Consider the following 21,162-nt stretch of genomic DNA (forward strand, 5'->3'; position numbering starts at 1 on the left):
TACATTTTTGAGCTTCAGAAAGGAATGGACGCTGATAGACATTTGAAGTGCTTTCGTGGTGCGCAGAGAGCTCGATCTCTGAAGTTTGATACAGTGTGTTACCTTTCTCGACACCCCTTTCAAAGATCAGCCTGTTGCAAATGTCCTATTGATTTTAGTAATGGAAGGTTTACTTCACTTAGGCATTGCACTCGTCGCACTTAATACAGCAGTTCAGAGTCTCTCTTCTGCCCTAAATGAATATCCTTCTCTTCAAAATATTTGTCCCAATCTGTTTTACGGCTAATTGAATTCTTAGATCGCAATTACTGCCTCAGTTCTTGCTTTTGAAACAAATGGCAGTGTCAAAAGCTCAGGACGTTAATGGAAACCAATCTCTTTTTGAAAAGGTAGAAACAAACATTTAAATAAGGCATTACCTGTTTACCTCTTACTATCTGCACTCTATATTTTATAGAAACTTCTACAACTAAATCAATATTCTCTTAACAGTAACGTTTTTAAAATATCACAGTGTCCTAAAGTATTATTGCAGTTTATTACACTGTTCAATCCCGAACTGTTGAGACCTTATTCTGTTAAAATCGGGGTGTTGCTATTAAAATATAAATTCCTCATTAAAGTAATGCATTTTTTCTCATTTTTACATCATTACCACTAAGGTAATATTGGCATTACAATTACTCACTGTATTACGGTCTTTAAGGAGGCGTTTCAGAACAAAGTTCTTGCCACGCAGGCTGGCTGCGTTGTTACCACGTTTAAATTTCCATGGAGTTACTTAAACTTGAGAGAAATATTTTTACATGTATTATATCCTCCAAAAGGAGAGGCAATTTCAAAAGTTTACTCCATTTACAAAATGCATTACGGAGTAACTAGGTTTCTCTTATTGATGTGTAAATTACGATTGCGCAGTACCTTGTTAACACAGTTGGATGAGAACTTTGTTGTAGGAGCAAGAGGGAATTAAACAATGATGAGAAAATGTTATCGAGTAATTAAATGACTGCCTACTCACAATCAATGTTAAAAGATACTGAAAGATTCAGAAATGTTATTACGGCTTTGCAAACGTTATTCTGAAAGCTAAACACGAAACATTACCTACAATGTGAAATGTATTCAACTGGTGTTCGTAACAACTAAAGATTAAATGTAAGCATACTCTGTAGTACGATGTGACAGACGAGTCAAGATTTACAGAATACTGTTTAAAAGAATAACAGCCAAAATTAGCGATGTATTGAGGAATGGAGACAGTGTAGACTGTATAAGAAAAAATGCGTTTGTCACAGCAGCCGCTAAACTTTTAGCTAGTGGAGCTACAGAATTCAGACGTTAAATCTAAATCATAGTGAGCAAGAATAAAATTTAACACTACATTTCTGCTATATCAGACTGTTACCTGTATCGGTCACTCAAGTCATAAATGGACACAAAAAAAATTCCAAACTGCCAATTAGACAGCCACGGACAGGACTTGGAAGTTAATAGTTGGCAGCAAAAGTTCTTTATGTTCGTCCTAAATTTGCTGTTAGTACTGCAATATACATAATCGCACATTTATAAGGATTAAATAGACTGGCTGTATATACGGAGTATGTTATATAATGATCTGGGTGGTGAAACGGTGTGCTGCATTATTAAGTATTACACATTTTATTTTTAGATGCATTATTAAAATGTTATGGAGCGATGGTTGGTTGCAACCTAAAGTTAATCGTTTTCAGGAAATATGAGAGCTTCTGAACAAAAACTCATGTGCGCATTCGCATGTCTATAAAGAAAAGTCTCCCCCCTTTTTAAACAAGCGCCGTGTGAATTGTGGAGGCTAGTTCCAGTACACCAGAATCTTGCATTTATACAATGGGGCAATACATCCCAAACAACTGCTTCTTTAAGTGTGATTATAGCCAAGGCAAAGGGAAACAAACATTTTTACATTGAAAAAAAGTCCCTGGACTTGTAGTTCGTGTGCATACTCTGATGACCTTAACCGAGATAACGTAGACTGGGTGCACACACAACTAAGCACAATACATGCAGCGATATAAGGTTTCCTCCCTAAATTATGAGATTCCAATTCCCGCAGCACATTGTTATGCTATAAGACCCTATAAGAAGACTCCAATGAAAAATGGGATCCTGGCACTTTGGTGCATGATCACAACATCCCGAATCAGTAAATGAGAAATCAAAGTGGGGGTGATATTTGGAGAATAAAATATTATACACGGACATTATTTCAACGGTTACAGTACAGTAATGCAGAGTTGATCAATACCTTGTATGTGTTGGTTGACTACATTCTCCAGTCGATCAAGTCTTTCTATAATCCTCAAAGTTTCCCCTTTATTGTCGTCCTCCAACTTTTTCTCCGGGACGGGCTCTTGAACTTTGATATAGACATTCGCAATGTAATTAGTGACCCATCCGACATACAGCAGACACACGATGTTGGTCATGCCGCTCAAGATAACACAAGTAGATACCAAAGTTTTGGTTTTCCTGGTGCAAGCCATCCTGAGATCCCTCCATATAGATGTGAAAAGATGAAGCCTTAGAACACAAGTGCAGTAAGAAAGAAACTCAGACCGTGGTATCACTGACTGTTCCTTCCATTTATACGCAATATCATTCCGACTACCACACAATCCTCCAGTTCCCCTTCGCGACGGGGCTGTGCTGAGAAATATCCCCACTTGCTGCGTTTTTCGAAAAGGAAAAGGTGCAGGCACAAACATGGATCACTTGCTGCAAAGTGCGTGAAACTTTCCTCCCACCGCCTCTTGCGCGCTGCTTTCCATCGCGGACAGCCGGGGCCGAAACCACATCCACTGGCCGCAGTTCGGGACACGGGACTGGCGGCCAATGAGACGTGCGTGAGAGGCAGTAACTTTCATATTCAGCCGCTCACAGATCCAATAAGGAGTGAGAAGGGTGTGTCTTGGTTTTAAAGATAATACATCAGTCTGCGTTTTCTTCGAATAGCCGATCTGGAGCTATTTTAAGAGGGACCTGGTTACTTGAAGTGGGGAGATTTTAGGAAGTCCTAATTTAGAGCCTAGTGAACGAGAGGTAGACAGGTTTGTGGCGGAAATGCAGATTCCCTGAATATCTTTTGTTAAATAGAATTCACTTGCGAGAACTGTGCTGTTCAGATCGCTGGGGCCATCGTTTCGAAGAACAAAGTCCATTAACTCGGCGCCGATTACATCACAGGTGTGAAGATGAAAAACCCATCTGCTCAGACTCTGGGAAACCGGGTCCGATTACCGGGAGAGATGTGCCATGACAACAATACGGGTTCTGTCTTTTCCATTCCCTGCAGTCCTTTAAACGCTATTGTCTTTTAGGGTCATTCGTCGTCGTTCAGGCGGTGACTTCGACAAACTGCTTCAGGGCGTTATTGATAGTAATTAGATATTGAATGGGGTGTACTTGGATCTTTGAATCGTACTGTGGCGTTACGGTATTAGCTCATGACAGTGAAAAGCTGGAGGCATTCATGGATGTTGATCTGAATGCATCGCCCAAATATTATTTTAAAAGTTTTAGAAATGGCCAAAATCACGCTTTTACTGCTGCTACTGATGCCACGGTGACTGTTGCTGATGAACATTCTCCTCATTGCTGAGTGTTAGAGCTGCTGAGATCACTGATATGTTTACCATTCCGTGATGATGCTATATAGAAAAAATGTATAGTGTATTATCGTGCAATATTTCCAATATTCCAATATTTTGTCACATTATATTTTGCTTTTGCACTTTTGTAGATCGTACTCTCTGTAAACTAAAATCGACAGCTAGACCTGCACTATTTAAACCATAAAGCAAAAATACTCATTTTCATGAGCAGTTGGTTTCATACGATCTTGTTAGAAACCTGAACTTCAAAAGTTTGCAAATTTGTTAAAAGTTTAATTTAATTATAATGTAAAAACTGATATGTTCAAGTCTAATGTATGCGTGCAGTGCAGATTACGTGGTTTACACCAGTTTTAAAAAGCGTCATAATCACAATTGCTGTCTGCAATAGATCTATTAGATCACGGTGCAGAAGCGAATGTTTTGTATTTTTCACCCCTACACGCAGGGGTTATTGTTTTTTACGAAGGAATAATAGGCACACTGTAGCCCAGTAGTGTGTACGATGTGCAATGAACTGAAGTGTGGACAGTGAATACTCACAGTGACCACTAGATGGAACCATTCGAACCCTAAACGAGTAAATTGTATCGAATTTATAATAACATCCTTATAAACTACATGCGCAACATAGTAGCAAACATTTGTAAGTGTTCCACTTTCCTAAATATGAATATTCAAGTTAAAGGGTCCAAATATAAATTCAGTTGTGTTTAAAGATATTATAATCCGATAAATAAAAATCAACTACGTTCATTTTTTCCCCAACTAAAGAATTTTCACATCTCAGCTAAAATTGACAAAAACACTATGACGTCTTTAACATGAAGCCGGGTATTGTTGTTAAACCTTTCTATTTTTTCATTACTTTCAATTAGCTTAGTGGACTAAAGTTTTATAACGGGGGCCAGCTCAAATATATGTCATATGATAAGGTCAAAGGCTTATTCAAGATGACAATATTTTAAGTGTGTAAACTTTCATGTTTCTGTGACTATGAGAGTCATGTGGATCTACAGAGCTTTGTTTTTACACTGCAACAATACTGTATGTTTCCGGTCGTCCACCACCAATGTACAAATATACAGAGCAGAGATGTAATGAGATTGCAAAGGAACCAGACAAACGTCTCATGTCACAGACATGGTTTTTTAAATGTAAAGTGAATTAATCTATGGGAACATTCGCCTCAAAATGCATCATCATTCTGGATGTTCAATACAGTCAATTCCCAGGCAATCTCAGAGACATAATAGTAAGAGTTTTTTTTTATATGGTATTAAGTCTCCTGCTCGGGTTTATGAATTGTTTTGATGAAAGGTACATTTTATGTAAATTACCAGAAGTTTTATTTGCACTTGGCTTTGAAAACCTCTGACCAGATAGCAGAGTACCTTGCTAACGTACAGAATTGTACACCAGAATCACATGACAGTCAAAGAAACTGAAAAATGGACAGAAAAGTCTTTTTTTATTTGATGCAGGGTTGTTTTTTCTAAAAAAATATGTTAAAATTCTCTTTTTCCCTTTTGTGAAAGTATTTTCAAAATGGAATTTTCTGTCTAGACTGACGTTACCGATCATTATTATCTATAGGTTCAGCCTATGCAGTATTTTATGTACAGTAGTTTGATTTTTTGCGATCTGTCATGTTTCAGTGCTTTTCATGTCTGCAATACTGTACGATTTTGGGAGATGTGGCATCCACTTCGAGAGCCATTGATTATTCTATAAAGAGTATCCTTTTGACATCAAGGAGCCGTTCATTTCATTGTGCTGAAAGTAACCTTGTGTATCTTTCTTCTCACTCATTAGCGTAGTAGACTACCGAGGAAGAAACCAAAAGGAATGTCAGCAATGACTTAATTCCCTGAAAACACCATCATCAGCCCAAAGACTGAAAGAGTAAAAGCTGTGGTTGGCATTGCTGCCCTGCAGCACTGGGTTCAAGTCCCATCTCCTCGATCGGAGTGGAGTTTGTATGTTCTTCCCGTGTTTGTGCGGATTCCTCCAGGTGCTCTGGTTTCCTCCCACAGTCCAAAGATATACTGGTAGGTTAAATGGCTTCTGGGAATATTGGCCCTGGTGTGAGTGGGTGTGTGTGTGAGCCCTGCGATGGACTGGAGTCCCATCCAGGGTGTACCCTGTGTCCATTGCTTGCTGGGATAGATGCTCATGGTCCCTCACCTCTATGAAGTGGTTAAAGCAGGTTTGAATGCCTTGTGAAGCCCTTACAAAGAAAGTGCACCAGAGATTTGTGTTTCCTGCATCATTCAGTTTTACAGAGCCACTGTTGAGAGCATTCTTACACCTTCTGCATCTGTTTGGTTTGGCAACATGTCTGTCCTTTCTAGAGGCAAATTGCAACTCATTGTCCCCTGTGCAGTGAGAGTCATTTGCCATCTATTGAAGACCTGTGTAAACTCAGATTGAAGAAGCAAGCAGAAAAGATTGTCAATACCTCCTCTCATCATGGACACCATCTGTTTCAAAAATGTGCCTCGGGGAGATGCTACCAGTCGATCAAAACCAAAACTACTAGGCATCTGAACAGCTTCTTCCCCATGGCCATCGCCATGCTTAACCAGGACTCATGAATAGGGGAGGCAGAGTGTGTGTTCTTTGTGTTAGGTGTACAGTATAAATATTATTGATTGTTTCTATCAATGTTTTTGCACCAAGATTCCTTGTTCATTTAACTGACCTTGCAAATAGTGATTCTGATTTGGAAGATGGATGGATGCCTTTATTCCAGATTATGCCATTATTCTCATTGCATAAATACCACCCCTGCTTTGCTTTTCGTCATTACGCATTCCACTTCGGGAAGAGAAAAGAGGAATCTAATCATTCTTTCTTTCATTGCCTTTTTGAATTGAATTATGTGATTTGGCCCCAAAAGAAACTGCACTTTTATTGGGAAGAATGTGTTACTTGTCCATGCCATTCTACAGGCATGCATGGAGAACATCTTAAATCTTATTTTAAAAAATCGCTCTTTTATATGCTTAAAAAAATGGCTACTTATCTTAAATATCAGGCCTGCTGTAACTTTTCCTTAAGTGTCTTGGTTTGAATAATGCAATCTGACTCATCGATCCTCCCTCTCTATTTTTTTTTTGTTGCTCAGGGGAAGTTGTAAGATAACATGTCACCTGAAAGGTGGAGCTCAGTGAAGAAAGTCAGGCACAAAACAGAAAGAAAACAAATCCGTATTATCTATTTTAATTCACACTGTCGGAGATTAATGCATACATAGTGGGAATTTCATTTGTTGTATTTTTATTGGAATTCCCCTGGGGGAGATTCGTATGAGAATTCCCTTTCTGGATACATTATTGTAGTTTTATAAGACACTTGCCAGAGGTGAATCTGAATAAGATGACAATATAGCCTGACAAATTCTGTGAAATATGTTCATGGCATTTTCAAATCCCAAGACAATTCAATTATCCCAATCTTCAAATAAGAAAAAGAAATTAAACCTTAAAAAATCATTTGAAACTGCAAATATCAAAGTGTAAACACAGTGAGTCATTCATGTAATCCACAAGAGGGTTCTGCCTTGTTCCCCATATGTCTTTTGTGTTCTTAATAGATAATGCTTTAATTAAAAAAGAACATAAAAAATAACAGTAAGAAAATAAACCTAGACATTTTGCTCAGACACATTGTACATGATAAACGAGCGTCCACTTCAGTATCTAAAGCTGCCAATTAAATTAAAGTTCAGTCATTGATCACCTAATTACTCCAGCCATAAACTGATTGAGCTTTAAGGTCAACTTTGAATACTGTACAGCCAGTAGAAACTGGTAACAGCCATTAGGTTGTTAATAGTTAATCTGGTTAATTCAAGGGACACAGCCTGCCAAAACCAGAGTATCAGCTTGAACAACAACATGGCTAAGTAGCTTGTTCCAGACTCCCACAACTCTTTGAGTAAGGAAGTGCCTCCATTGCTTGATTTTAAATGGACTTAAATCTCTTGTGTCCTGTGGGTTGTGATTCATTCTTGATTCTGAAGCAGTCAGCTGGGTTGACTTTGTGAGTGTCTTTGAGGATGTTAGATATTTTTAAGAGATCCCCTCTTCTCTTTCCAAGACTAAAAAGGTTCAGTTCCTTCAGTCGGTCAGTTTACTTTAGGAAATTCCCTTTAGCCCTGCAATGTATCTGGCTGCCAGAGAAGTTCAGAGTTCACAACTGAACACCCCTGTTAGAGCAAAACCAGAAAGTACTTAATTTTTTTTAAAAGTGAAATAATAGAAATCAGACTATGCTTCTAAGTTGAAAAATTACAGCTAACCTAAAATAATACAGAAAAAAGACCAAAACTGATGTAGAAAAAATATTCAGTAGTCATCGTCCATATGGAATTACAGTGACCTCCTGTGGCTAGATTCTGAAATTTGTGAAGACGTTCAGTCTGCATGAAAGCCTCTTTATCCTAAATGGCTTGTGGTTCCTATAGTCAGACAGGCAAAAAAATTAAATTGATAATAATTTCATATCTGTATAATCGATCAGAGCAAAGTACTGAAAGCCTGTAATATATCACTTCACCTTAGCTCATTAACAAGCTCCATAATATTGATTAAATTTTTATAGGGAAATAAAGGACCATTTTATGGAAAACGTATACCTTCCTAATATTTGTATTCTTCCGAATATGAGGTTATTACTGTGTTTTTGTCATTAGAAAAGGAAAATCATCTAATAATCTAATAAACATTTGAGATTTGAATTAGCGAGTCATTACAAATCTTTTCAGTAAATCTCCTCTGCTTGTGCCTTCCAGTTGTTGTATATCCCATTATAAATCCCTGATTAAAATCGTATGTAGGCTTTCCATAATGAAGTCTTCATGGGTTTCTTGTGCATTTGTATTCCAGCAGGAAAGGAGCACAAACAATTGAGCCATCCGTCATGTTCATCAGCAGCCTTTCCTTTCTTATTGACAATATATTCACGTTCCCACTGCAGAACAAGTTCATACCTGTTTCCTTCACAACAGAAGGTTTACCCTGTGGAACTGCTCATGAGAGGAACAAGATGTACGTCTGAAATCATTCACTTTCCAAGGACCTTGAAGTAAAATAGGCGTCATCACTGAACATCAGTGTATTATGATACAATATCACCACTGCCTCACATTCAAGCAGGCTCGTAGTGTGTCATACCCATTGGGCAATCAATCTGATTTCTCTTCTGCAACTTCTGAAAGAATTGTTCATGTTCATCAGGTGTAATTTTCAGTAAACGTTCATGAACAGTTCCATGGTTGATATCTGTAGTGGTTTTCACATGAAAGATCTCAAAGTCACCAGATGTGAAGTGAAAATTTAGGTATTTTAAGCCAAAGCACTACTAGAATTGACAATTATGGGTCACAGCAAAGAACAAAACAAATTGCTAGTCTGTCTGAGTTTAGGTTTCCAATATAGCATAAGCAAGGAGATACAAATGTGAATTTATATTTTTATATGTATATTATTCTACTGGGAGCAATAATGTACAGATGTCAGTATTGGTCTGTAACATGGAAATAACTGGATGAGGCAGTTTCACAGGTATTTAAGAGTATGTTTTTAAGATGGAAGGGTAAATGTATTTTGCCCCAATAACCATAAGTTTTTTACAAACTTACAATCGAATTGAGTGACTGCAGCTCTCTGTAGCTCACAGGTTACTGTTTTACGCATTAGGAGGAGGAAACCCTGGCTAATGTCAAGCCTTCTCAGTCCCTGCAGCCCTTTGGGAATTCTTGTCAGCTAATGAATGGTAGGCTGGTAGTGACCGGACTAGAGGGCCAACCCTTGAATTCAGATCAGTCTGGCGCGACAGGTTTCTCCTGTGCTTGGCGGAGGTCCAGTACTAGAGGGAGAGAGAACTGAGTTCAGGGCTTAGGTGCTTGTGCAGGGAGAAGAGTGAGTTGCCATCATGCCCAGCAGTGACGTGCCTGACGACATAAACTTTGACGTCCCTCACCTTTCATCTACCTGTAGTATTCCAGACATTGAGACACGATTTTATAATTAGTATTATTTCCCTTTCAGTGTTCTGAATTGTATGAAAAAGCAAGCCATATGAACACATCAGACTGGCTCAGCAGTCAGCTTCATCAAATGTGCTACAGCATAATGCCATTGCCTCCAGGCTATGACTTTGAGTCTCTAATTCACACATTCATTTATTATAATTTACTTAGTCACCTGGGCCATCAACCAACAATTTTCCCTCAGACTTCTCACAAAGAAACAAAATTGCAGTGTGTGAGGGAGGGGGGTTCTGGGTGAAAACTCTAAGCCTGGAGTGATCAGGATTTTGATTCTCCACACTGTCTGGTTGATGATATTGGTTGGGGTCCATTGAGCAAAAATCTGGTTCTCTCTCACTCTCTCTTTCAGGACAGTAGTTCATTTTCTCTTAACACCCTGTCACAGTGTTAGACTGCCACTGATATCTGTATGATTCCTCCACCTTTACTGCAGTGACACGTTCATTTTAAGCTTTATAATATTTATTTAATAACTGACAGATTGAAAATGTATGAAAGCTCCGCTCTGTGAGGCAGTTGATAGGATGTGAAAAACTCACTAGCTCTATTTAGGATAACAAGTAGTAGAATACTAGTAGTAAAATGACATTATATCCTGTGGTCCCTTTTTAAATTAAAAATGAAAAAGTTTTTTAAATTGATTTATGAACACAAACTTCACATAATGCTGGTAAGCCGTCTGAAATTGCTTTGAGAGACATGCTTCAAGCAAGAAATGTAAGAGAAAATGTGAAGTGAAAAGGAGAATTCAGTCTCCTGAATAACACAGTTATCTTTGGATCATGATCAGACTCAACATTTCCTCTTACGCTTCTTAACTGTTTTCTTACTTACTAAGAGAAGAAAATATTTTATACAAAACCATTTTTAATGCTTCACAGTACAGAGACAGAAAAAAGATAGCACTGTTATTAAATTGTAATGTTATTTCAGATATTTTTTTGTGATTTCATGTTGTGGTATGTCGGGTAAGTCCAGGGAATACAATTTAAAAGGAAGAGAGAACTGTGATCAATCACCTCTAGGTTACATTGTAAGAAGAGTTTGAAAGAATTTAGAAACAAAGCTACAGTATATAGCAGACAGCAGCGCATGTGCCAGAATTATTGTAAATTCCCTTGGTATATATAGTTAAATAGCCTGCTAAGGGCAAGTTGCAGAGGAGTTCTGAATTATAGATATACAGCTCAGACATATAGTAAGAGTTTCACTTCGTTGAGTTCACTAGTTCAGTTGTGCATTGTCTTTAAATACAATGGAGATCTTCCACTGAACTAATTTCCTACAATTCAGTGAAGATACAAAATGAGTAGGAAGAGTTGCATTTAAATAAGGACCCATTCAGTTAAAGAGGGCATCACTGTTATTCAAAGTAGTAGAGTAGGAGAGCTATTTATTGTATGTGCTTTCTTTAAGTTCTCATGCCCCTGCATTAGCTAATACCCTCAATTCTGACAAGCCTTGAAACATCAGTGTAATAGTATTATGCCCAGACTGCAATGCATAGCTGCACAGTTCTGTTTGGCTTTAAATCATCTGTACAATGATTGATAGCCCCTAAATGCAAGAGTAGAATATTGGGAATTATATTATATCTAAAACAATAGTTTGCCAACTATTACTCCAGAAGAGAATAACAACGTCATGCGTGGTAATAGAATTTTTAAAAGGAAAGCTTGCTTTCCATCATGTTTTCTGATTGAACTGTCTCCCAAGCAAAAAGGAAATGGCTTGAATCTGTTACAAATTAGGGTGTTTTTTTCACTTGGTCTCTCATGCTGTTAATGGAGCCCTAATTTTCCTCTATTTCACACAGTTAGGATTAACACCTCTTTGCTTATATTCTGAATGACCCCAATGAGTGAAGTGACAGTTTTGATTTAGAAATAGTCATTTTTCATTATTAGTATGTACTTCAACCAGAATAAACTCATTTTGAACCTTAGGTAGTTTTTTTTATGCCTCATAGCGATATTTGTTTTGCACAACATATTTTTGCAAGCACAGATCGAGAGCATTAAATGATGTTAGTACATGCAGAAAATGCAAGTTTATCTGAGCTCAGGAGTTTGGCAAGTTCCCTGTCTGATACTGGGCGGGGTTCTCCATGTTCTTCTAAATATATTAAAATATTGTTATTGTTTTCCACTTCTGCACCACTGCACATTGATCTGCAAGAAATTTAAAGATAAGAAGTGTGGAACCAAATGAAACACTGTTTATTAGGCATACGACTAGGTCACTGATGTCACTGTAACCATGTTAATTTCTTAAATTATCAGTCTGCAATGAATTTTTGAACATCAATCAATGCGATGAGAAGTGAGAATTTAGGTTATTTGCTCCCACACATGTTCTTTAATAATAATTGTTGCTAAGAGCCTCTCTTTACCTATTTGAATGTTAATGGATTTTAAATTATCCTGTTAGATGAGACATTAATTTGATAATGGAATTTGCAATTAGCAATTTGACGTATATGTGAAAAGATGAAACTGTCTTTTCCAATTGTTTATGAAGTCAAAGAGTGGCCTGACTCACTTAATTCCACTACCGCAAGTCATCCAAATACAATACACCTCTGTCAGGACAGGAATGGAAGGTTTTGTCAAAGTGCAGTTCAGTAAGTTATGAAAAGCTTATTCAACATGCTAAAATGTACATGCTCTTAATAAAACAATGACTAGGACTACCAATGTTTTACTGTCTTTCTTTCTAAGCTTTTCATGAATGTGAATTCAAAGTTAATCAATTCTAACTGGCAGAGCTTGCCCTGAGAAGAATGTGGGTTACATCCCCAGAGTCCTCAGAAGGTTATTGGCTCTAACATCATGCTACCATCGTACGCCAGAAATGACCACCACATATGCCACTGGTAACTGGTACCAGTTAAAAATTCAAGATATCTCATCTATGACAATAGGCTTCACACTGAAAATGCCTTTTAGTACGTAGCAGCAGCAGTTTAAAACCCTTTTCTTTGCTCTGATTAAAACAATGAAAAAATAATTTGTCCAGTCTTTTCTCCCATGATGAGCTCAGTCAATATTTTTTGTTTGACTATGCAATACATTAAATCACCATACATTGAGGTAAAGAGCAATGTAATTAATATGCTGTTCCCGTTAAATTTTAGTACATCCTGCCTCCCCATCACTATCTGATGCACATTATGAACCAGATACACTGCAGAAGGGGACTTGAAATTGGCAGCCATCATGTGCATGAAATCCTGGGCTTATTAGAAGTCCCATTCTGAATGCACATAGAAGAAGAACTGACTGTCAGAATTTGCAGTGCTTCACAGAGAACTACTGATCCTCAGCAGCAGGTGTAAAATGTCTGATTTCTTATTACTAGTTTTGGTTTTACAATTCATAACTCCATTTAAAGGACATTTTTAGTCATATGTATGTATGCTTTTGGGTATGATAGTACTACAAACTCCTAATTTGCAAGCTGAGATTATACTAAGATATTTATAACTAAAATCACAGTTTATAGTCCAACGCAAGTCTCTGTAGCCACTGAAAAAAGGGATGAGGGGAATATTAATTATTCAAAACAGGACCAGGTTCAAAGATGATGTCACAAGCAGTCCCAGCAGGTCACCTGCTTTGCAAAATAATATAATAATGACAAATATTCTCATTTCATAGTAAACAGGGATGTCTTTAGGGTGTAGTTCTGGATTGTGAAGCTGCATAATTAGTCTTCCTAGAGACTTTGTCTTTTGGAATATTCTACTGCAATTGTATAGCAAAACCAGTTATAAAGGACAGGATGCCCAGGCACCCCACTAAACAGGACACAGTGCAAGTCCTGCGATGCCACACAGAATTAATTATACATGCTTCACTAACGCTGTCTTTGGAACTGACTTGTTATTCCCTGCTCGACTACACAAAAGACATTATGTGGAAAAAAACAGTAACAGAATCATGAGTGCATGCTGTTCCCATTAATATTTAAGCAGAAAGGAGTGTAGCTGTTTCATTACCAGTGACAGATGAGGGAACTTTCTGGGCAATGTTACAGTATTTAAAATGTGAAAAATGACTTCTGAGATTTTTGCTGTACTTTTGTGGTATGCAAGGAATAGACTAGAAGTACAAATATGTGTGTGGCATACTGTGGGACAAGTGGGAAAGTGGAGAATAATGCATGAAGCATTTAGGTGAGGAAACAGGCACATTGGGCAAAATTAGTTCCCTTCACTGCTCAGGGTAGTTTAGAGACAGACTGTAGCACTGTAACACCTAGTTGTGAAGGGGTACACATACATATGGCATGCATCATAATGTTGCCAAGTCAGTGCTGTGTAGACCAGCATTTTCTAGGTGGCTTGCATTGCCTATGTAATTAAGGTGATTAACAATTTGATTGCTGAATAACCCGTTAAAATAAAAAGTTATATTTTTACTGTTACAACTCAGACGCTTGCAGCTACCAGACTCCTTGAACCCATGCAGGGGTGGATATTGATTTTTACTGCCAGCTGTAGTTCAGACAGATCCTTCCATAAAAAAAGCTCTATCAGTTTATCCCACAGTCTCACACAGCTCAATTTGAGCCCTGTCCCAGGGGTCGGAGCACTTGGAGCTATGGAACTACTCACAGAGCACTGACACAGACAGTAAGAGGGATGATGTCAGTTTAAATCAGCATGAGCAGAGAACACATTAACATCAACACAGTAATAACCTATCTCTGGAAACACAGAATTAAGTGTACATATGGATCAATCCTTCTATACAGTGTTTTAGACTTTGAATCTTAACCATGAAAAAGCATTAATAAATTAATTAAAAAAAAACTATGGATCCTTTTCTGAAACATGCTGGATCTGACAAAGAGGTTTTCAGTAAAACTGTAGTTTATATAAAAGCTGAAAAGTATACAACTGTACATATCATAGTGTTTTACTGAACAATATTGTATCAGAGAAAGAAAATAATTTTAATGTATTATTATGAGAATTTATTGGTGTGTAGTAATTAACATAGACATTAATAATTTTAGAGCAGCATGGTGGCAGACTGGGTAGTATTGCAGTGTTGGAGCCCTGGCCTCATTTCTGGACCTGGGTTGCTGTCTGTGTGGAGTTTGTATGTTGTCCCTGTGTTTGTATGGGTTTCGATGGGTGCTCCGGTTTTCTGCCACAGTCCAAAGTCATGCTAGTTGGATACTTGGCTTCTGGGAAAATTGGCCCTGGGTGTGAGTGTCTGAATGTCTGTGTCTCCCCTGCAATCGACTGGCCTCCTGTCCAGGGTGTAGCCTGTCTTGCCCACCTTCCTTGCCAAGATTGGCTCTGGCTGCCCTGTGACCCTGAATTCGAAGAAGCAATTAGAAAAAGGATTTGTTTTTATTTGGTGGATCATGGCCGCAACAGATATATACAGAGCTGGGTCTTCATATAAAAAAGGCTGGTGTAGATGACAACCAAAGTTTTCAAAGGATAGGATTGGCTCTTGATGTTTTTGACTACATTGGTTACACATCTTGTACATTGGTACAAGAATGACCTTTTGCTATGAATTCTCTGAATCCTTTAATGGATTTGCTTTTTAAATGGCTTTCCCATGGTAGTTACAAAATATTTAGCCAAACTAGGTCCTGATTCTCTTGTATCTTCAAAGTTTTCATGGTAGATTTTGAAAAGAAAAATGTTGCATCAGGAAGCGCAAAGGAATGACTGCAGGCGGAAATAGTGTTACATATTCCCTAGCAAGATTCTGATTTAGTATGAGCAGACAGCAACATTTAACATCACAGCAGTGCTAATCTGACCAACAAAATTATTGGTCCTCTTTCAGCTTTAGAATTAAGATCATGCTGAGATGGAGATATGAGTCGCCACACTGAATAATCTCTACACAAGGACCTTCAGTGTATTTCTAATCATACTGGAGAAAATGGCAGCCTTTGATTAGTAAAACACCACATCATTTTGTGTATACAGTACACAGTGTAGCTACACATTTTATCATTGTGTATCAACCACTACACACCACAATATTCAAAACATCACCATCTGCCATTTATTTGTTTTAAACCTTTTACACAAAATGGATTTCAAAGAGGCTAATGGATATCAGAACGCATGCAGCGCAGATGTACCAGCAGTACAACAAGTCAGAGAACATGTATATTTAAGATCTTTTACATTGGATTGTTGTTTCATATCTCACCATGCTGAGCATATTCTGTTCACAGTAATGTCTTACATTGCTAACTGTTCATTTCATAGGTTTAACAGAGAATAAATTAGATATACAGTAGTTGTGGAAGAGCTCATAATAATTCAGAGAAAATGTAAAGAAGCTTAAAGTTCTCCTTTTTGACAAACTGCCATCTTCATTTAGACATAAAAGACATGAATTTGTTTTAAAAATGTATTGCTTTGTATGTATTTAAAATGTAATTAAATGTAAAATGTAAAAAAAATAAAATTTGCTTTAAAATTTTGTTTTATGAAAGATGGAAAGAAAAGAAATTGCTCAAGCCAGAAAATGTGTCAGCTCTCAAAATATTGAACCATTTAAATAGCATGGTACAAACTGACTGAATTAGCAGAAAATTAAATTTAAATATCCCAGAACATCAGACCACAAGTCCTGATATGTGTTATTATAATCATAAATGCAATAAATTAAACCACCACTCTTGAACTGTACTCTTGTACTCTTGAAACAGTTTAAATGACCTTTAAAATTTGACTTATTCCAGTAAGAGGGTTGGATTGGATTAGTGCTGCATGAGAAAACTGCTTGAATTTGTAATCTCAGTAGTGAAGCGAAGATATTATATATTGTGGCCGTATATAAGGGTGAGACTGTAATATGAACATTTCCTCTGGTTTTATTTGATTTTTAGAGTGATGCTCAAACAAATGCTACTGTGCTCTGAAGAGGTGCTCACTAATTTAACAGATGGTGTAGGATGTGAAAAGGCTTCTTCTACTTCTTGTTAGTTCTGAGCTGACAGGTAAGAAAAGGGCAAGAACTAACAATACTGTCCACTAGGTTTCTATGGGATTATATCCCTGTAAATTATGAAACATAAGTGCAGCTATTCATCCTGTGAAACACATTTGCCTTTCAACAGAGCAAACTGAAATTCTTATGTTCTTATGAAATGTATTTAGACTGTTAATATACTGTACATAGGATATACAGGTACTTGGAATTCCCCTCGAGTTATTTCCTTGCAAAGTCAGTGCACAAGAGGCTGGCATTGTACATTTAAATGCTTTATTCTTCTTCTATGTTATACCTAAAGGTCTTTTTAATAACTGCAGTACTATGCCGTTTCCATGGAAACATTTAAAAGTGTCACATTTTTCATCTTCCTGTGGAATTATTGCATTCCCCTGATATATTACTTTACCGGCCTTCCCAGAAAAGTAAAAAATATATCTGAGAAGAGGACAGAGTTTTAAATCTGGAACAATTACCTATAATCCTTGCTCAGCAGCCCAGCATTAGCCTTAAGATAATACTTGAAATACATCCAAGGTAATATACTATGACAATGCAACTGAATACAAGAGACTTAAATTCGTGTAACAGCAACATAAGTATCTGAGACCAGAGACAGGGTGTGTTTGATACCATGTCTAATATTCACCTATGTAATTAAATTATCTTTTAAGATTCCCCCTCACTTCATTGACGCTGTTAATCATTTGTGTTGCAAATGGAACAATATTTCAATATTATGAATTTTCCCACAGCTTTCAGTCTTTCAAACTCTAAGGTATTGTGAAGACACCTGGAAGTTGCTAAATTAATATATCCTTTTGTTCAGTTACAGAGATAAATTGAATTATTTATACAAAATATGGCACAAACAAACAGGTAATTGATTAAGACGAAAAGCGCAACTTGTGTGTTGAAAACTTTATCTTTACTTGCTGTCGGTAGCAATAACAAAGGATTAATCCATAAATTGTGTGCCTATAAATGGAAATTAATCTACCGGAGATTTTGTACAGATTAACAAAAACGGTCCCGTCTTTGTCTCTACATCTCAGCTCAGCGTTAGGTACATTATTTAAACGTATTTCAAACTTGGAGGCTGGCGAAATTAATTATTGAAAAAAACTTTCCACCTCAGCGAACGGCAAGTAAAATATTAAAAGCACTGCGTCTTCTGGGTCGGCCAGGTACACCCTTTAAAATAGCTCACCGTGTACCTCTGCACAGGTGTGGTACATTTCACGGATTCCATTCCGAAACAGGTCTTGGAAATAATGGAAGCTTTAGAAAGCAAAGATCAAAGATCGCTTTAAAAACAACTGGGGATAAAATAATTATTAGTTCAGGTGGGTACCTGCGTCAGCATGCGTAGGCTTTAAAGGATTATGTTGGGGTTTTTTTTAATATCCAGGTCGATTAAATCTAGTAATGGGAAATAACTTAATGACCTCTTTACGTAGGAGAGTAGCGTCAACATCCTTTGGTATCCTTGCACAGATTGTTTTCACTCAATAACTGCACCACTTCTTAATTAGCAGCACCTTGTATTACACGCGCTCCTCTATCACCGGGTAAGCACAACACTAGTTATACTATTAAATACTATTAGTATAATAGTATACTATTAAATTAATGCTCCATTTCGGGACAACGTCTCGTTCAGAAAGCCTGATAGATTGGATGTAGTGTGAGCACATTTTAACATAACATTAAAAAAAAAACATTTTTGTGAAAGCTGTATGATCACTACCGCACAGAAAAAAAAATATTTTTCAGTCGGGGCATTAAAAATACATTCATTCATGCTGTATGCCGGATGGCTGATACATTTAAATCAGACAGCCGCTTTGCGGTAATGATGCATTTCTTTCACGTTGCGTTTTTTACTATCGCTCCTAATGTCGCCTTGCTTTTCTGAGGTTGTTTGCTTTTGCTAAGGAACATAACAGACCATTTGATGCTTGAAAATATTGTCATCAGGGGCACAGTCTGTCGGGAGGTTACGTCCCCCACCCCAAGCCTAAAGAAGATTTATATACCTCCCCCATAATCCGGTGATTATGACACAGTGCTTTCTATCGGTATCTTTCCTAGGAAAGCCAGCGGAGGCGTCAAGATGACTGAGGTACGCCTCCTCTTCCTCACAGAAACAAGTGTGTCCAAACGTGCCCGTCTCGCCTCTCTTCCCACCGGCACAGTCGTTAGTGAATCACTGCTACAGTAACGGGTAGCAGCAGAGGAGCTAGGTTGGTTGGTAGCTGGTCCAGCGTACTAGCCTAGTTTCTGGTTTACCTGAATGCACTCATCTTCATAAAAAAATATAAAGGTGACCGTTTTTGTTCAAAGAAAGAATAGTTTGTCTGCTCTTGTGTTGCACTGTAATCTACATCTATGACTAAGCAAGGAGTCAGAATGAGAAGGATATCGGAGTACCTTGCAGCAAAGGATCAATGCAGTGCAATCAGATAGCCTGCATCTGTGATGCATAGTATTTGGTCTTGCTGTTATTAAAAGCTCTTACACAATTTGCCCTTTGTGTTAGCAGTAGTCATATCCAATTAGAAGTGTGTATCATTTTATAGAGTGAAAGTTTTACATATTCATTTTAAAAATACATTTTAAGATTCAGTTTTCAAATTCCAAACAGAAGGAACTCCGGGATGTACAATACCCACTTTACGGACACGGAGTCAGTCTCGAAAAATATGGTTTCAAATAATGTTAACTTTTAAATAATGTGATTTAAATTTTGAAGTACATTGGTAAGAGGGATAAAATAAGATTTGCCGTATGACAATAGTGCCATCTGCCGCTTGGAAACAATATAGTAAAACTCAGGCATTGAAACGGGTGCCTATCCCGTAATTTAGGGGGTACGCTAGTCTGAACCCCAGTATACTGTACACGTTATCCGTCCAATTTCAGTAATAGCTTAGTATTAAATATTAAATACAATATTTCTTTACAATGCCGTTCTTAATGTCACCACAGACTTAAAGAAGAAATCCAAAAACTGCACATTCAAAAATGTTTTTATTTTTTTTCACATATGATAACGTGTTTACTTCAACCAAACTTTCAATGCACCCGCCTCCTTCGCTTTCTCGATTTAATTACGACCGTCATCGTTTCAGATGAACAAATGAGTGCCGGAATGACCAAGGAACTTTAAATTCGACGCAGTCGATGTACGGGGAACACTATAATAGCTGCACACGACGGTCGTCACGCAATATCTTCCCTGGTAGTTTTAATCTTGAAAATCGCTGTGAACGCAGTGCGTTTTGGAACATGATTCAGAATGCTTGCAGAAGGTTTGTTTTCATAGCATTCAGGCGACACAATATCTGGAATTTTACGCCCTCTGTCCCCGGTGTCAGGCGCCTCCAGGTTTCTGTCGCCAGATTATCCGAGGACGGAGTGAAGGACAAGGAACACAAACAGAGCTTCGATACCTCACTGTTGGAATTTTTAGTTTGCCCCTTGTCTAAGAAACCGCTGCGGTGAGAATTCGCTTTTTAATATTCATAGCATGTTTTAATTGAGCCAATACCCTTTTATAATGCAGATTTTATATGCTGTGCCAAATAGCTACATTGCTGCAACGTCTTAATCTAGAGTCAGTATTTCGACCTGTTGTGATAGCAGTATTAAAGCGGTTATCGCATTTGCAAATGTATTCGCATTCACGATTGTTGCAAAAGAATATCGGCGTGACTGACTGAACAGCTTTTTTACCAGTGTCTTAAAGTGTTCCTATGCGTCTTTATTTTCCCAGATACGACGAGAAGACCAACGAACTGATAAACGAGGAGCTCGGAATATCTTATCCCATAATTGACGGTATACCGAACTTGATACCCCAGGACGCCAGGATGATCGGCAGAGACTCGCAGAAGAAGGAGCAACCGCAAGAATAATTTTTGAACAACCTTTCCTTAAGATTTTTTTTTAACGCTTTTAAATCGGCGACAAATTTACATTTTCACAATGGTATTTTCACTGTCCACCGTGACGGTGCTGGTTCCAATTATCTCTCTGTGTGGACTATTTTACTCGGCGAGTGTCGATGAGAACTTCCCACAGGGATGCACCAACACCAGCAGTTTGTGTTTCTATAGTCTCTTGCTCCCAGTAACCATACCAGTGTACGTGTTCTTTCATCTCTGGAAGTGGATGGGAATCAAGCTTTTCCGACATAATTAAATGCCTTGCTGTACGTGCCTTAGACGTTGATTCAAAAGTAATTAAAGACAGAAAATAATTCGAGTTTTAGGCATGTAGATTTCTTAAACATGGTTTACCAGTGTATATGATCATTCAGTTTTACTATTTGACATCAAGTACACCACAAGAACAATAAAAATTATGTCCACAAAAATTTAATCTAGTAACTTTTATTCATATAAGAATTAAATATTATTGCAGAGGTGTCTAAACATTGAATGTTAGTAGAAATGCATAGGAATTG

General features: G+C 37.6%; 3 protein-coding genes across 3 annotated transcripts in view; 2 read left to right on the plus strand and 1 right to left on the minus strand.

The window, feature by feature from the left end:
• Positions 1–2,936, minus strand: part of galnt18b (UDP-N-acetyl-alpha-D-galactosamine:polypeptide N-acetylgalactosaminyltransferase 18b) — a 133,477-nt gene extending 130,541 nt beyond the window's left edge. Inside the window, exon 1 of the mRNA XM_088934762.1 lies at positions 2,288–2,936. Within this exon, the coding sequence (XP_088790888.1) occupies positions 2,288–2,747 (460 nt within the window). The 5' untranslated portion in view covers positions 2,748–2,936. The remainder of the gene's footprint in view (positions 1–2,287) is intronic.
• Positions 2,937–19,876: 16,940 nt separating this feature from the next.
• On the plus strand, positions 19,877–21,072 carry pyurf (PIGY upstream open reading frame). The gene is made up of 2 exons (XM_088934888.1): positions 19,877–20,194; positions 20,470–21,072. The coding sequence occupies exons 1-2, from the start codon at positions 19,878–19,880 to the stop codon at positions 20,609–20,611; spliced, it is 459 nt and encodes a 152-aa protein (XP_088791014.1). The 5' UTR covers position 19,877; the 3' UTR covers positions 20,612–21,072.
• LOC148819504 (phosphatidylinositol N-acetylglucosaminyltransferase subunit Y) lies at positions 20,682–21,072 on the plus strand. Its single transcript, XM_088934889.1, has one exon. The coding sequence runs from the start codon at positions 20,682–20,684 to the stop codon at positions 20,895–20,897; it is 216 nt and encodes a 71-aa protein (XP_088791015.1). The 3' UTR covers positions 20,898–21,072.
• Positions 21,073–21,162: the final 90 nt, after the last annotated feature.

This window comes from Atractosteus spatula, chromosome 16 (genome assembly GCF_055471065.1).
Source record: "Atractosteus spatula isolate fAtrSpa1 chromosome 16, fAtrSpa1.hap1, whole genome shotgun sequence".
In the NCBI taxonomy this organism is placed as follows: Eukaryota; Metazoa; Chordata; class Actinopteri; order Semionotiformes; family Lepisosteidae; genus Atractosteus; species Atractosteus spatula.

Coding starts and splice junctions, on each gene's coding strand:
- pyurf (XM_088934888.1), top strand. CDS start 19,878: ATGTACGGGGAACACTATAATAGCTGCACACGACGGTCGTCACGCAAT. Junction 20,195..20,469: donor TTGTCTAAGAAACCGCTGCG/GTGAGAATTCGC, acceptor TTATTTTCCCAG/ATACGACGAGAAGACCAACG.
- LOC148819504 (XM_088934889.1), top strand. CDS start 20,682: ATGGTATTTTCACTGTCCACCGTGACGGTGCTGGTTCCAATTATCTCT.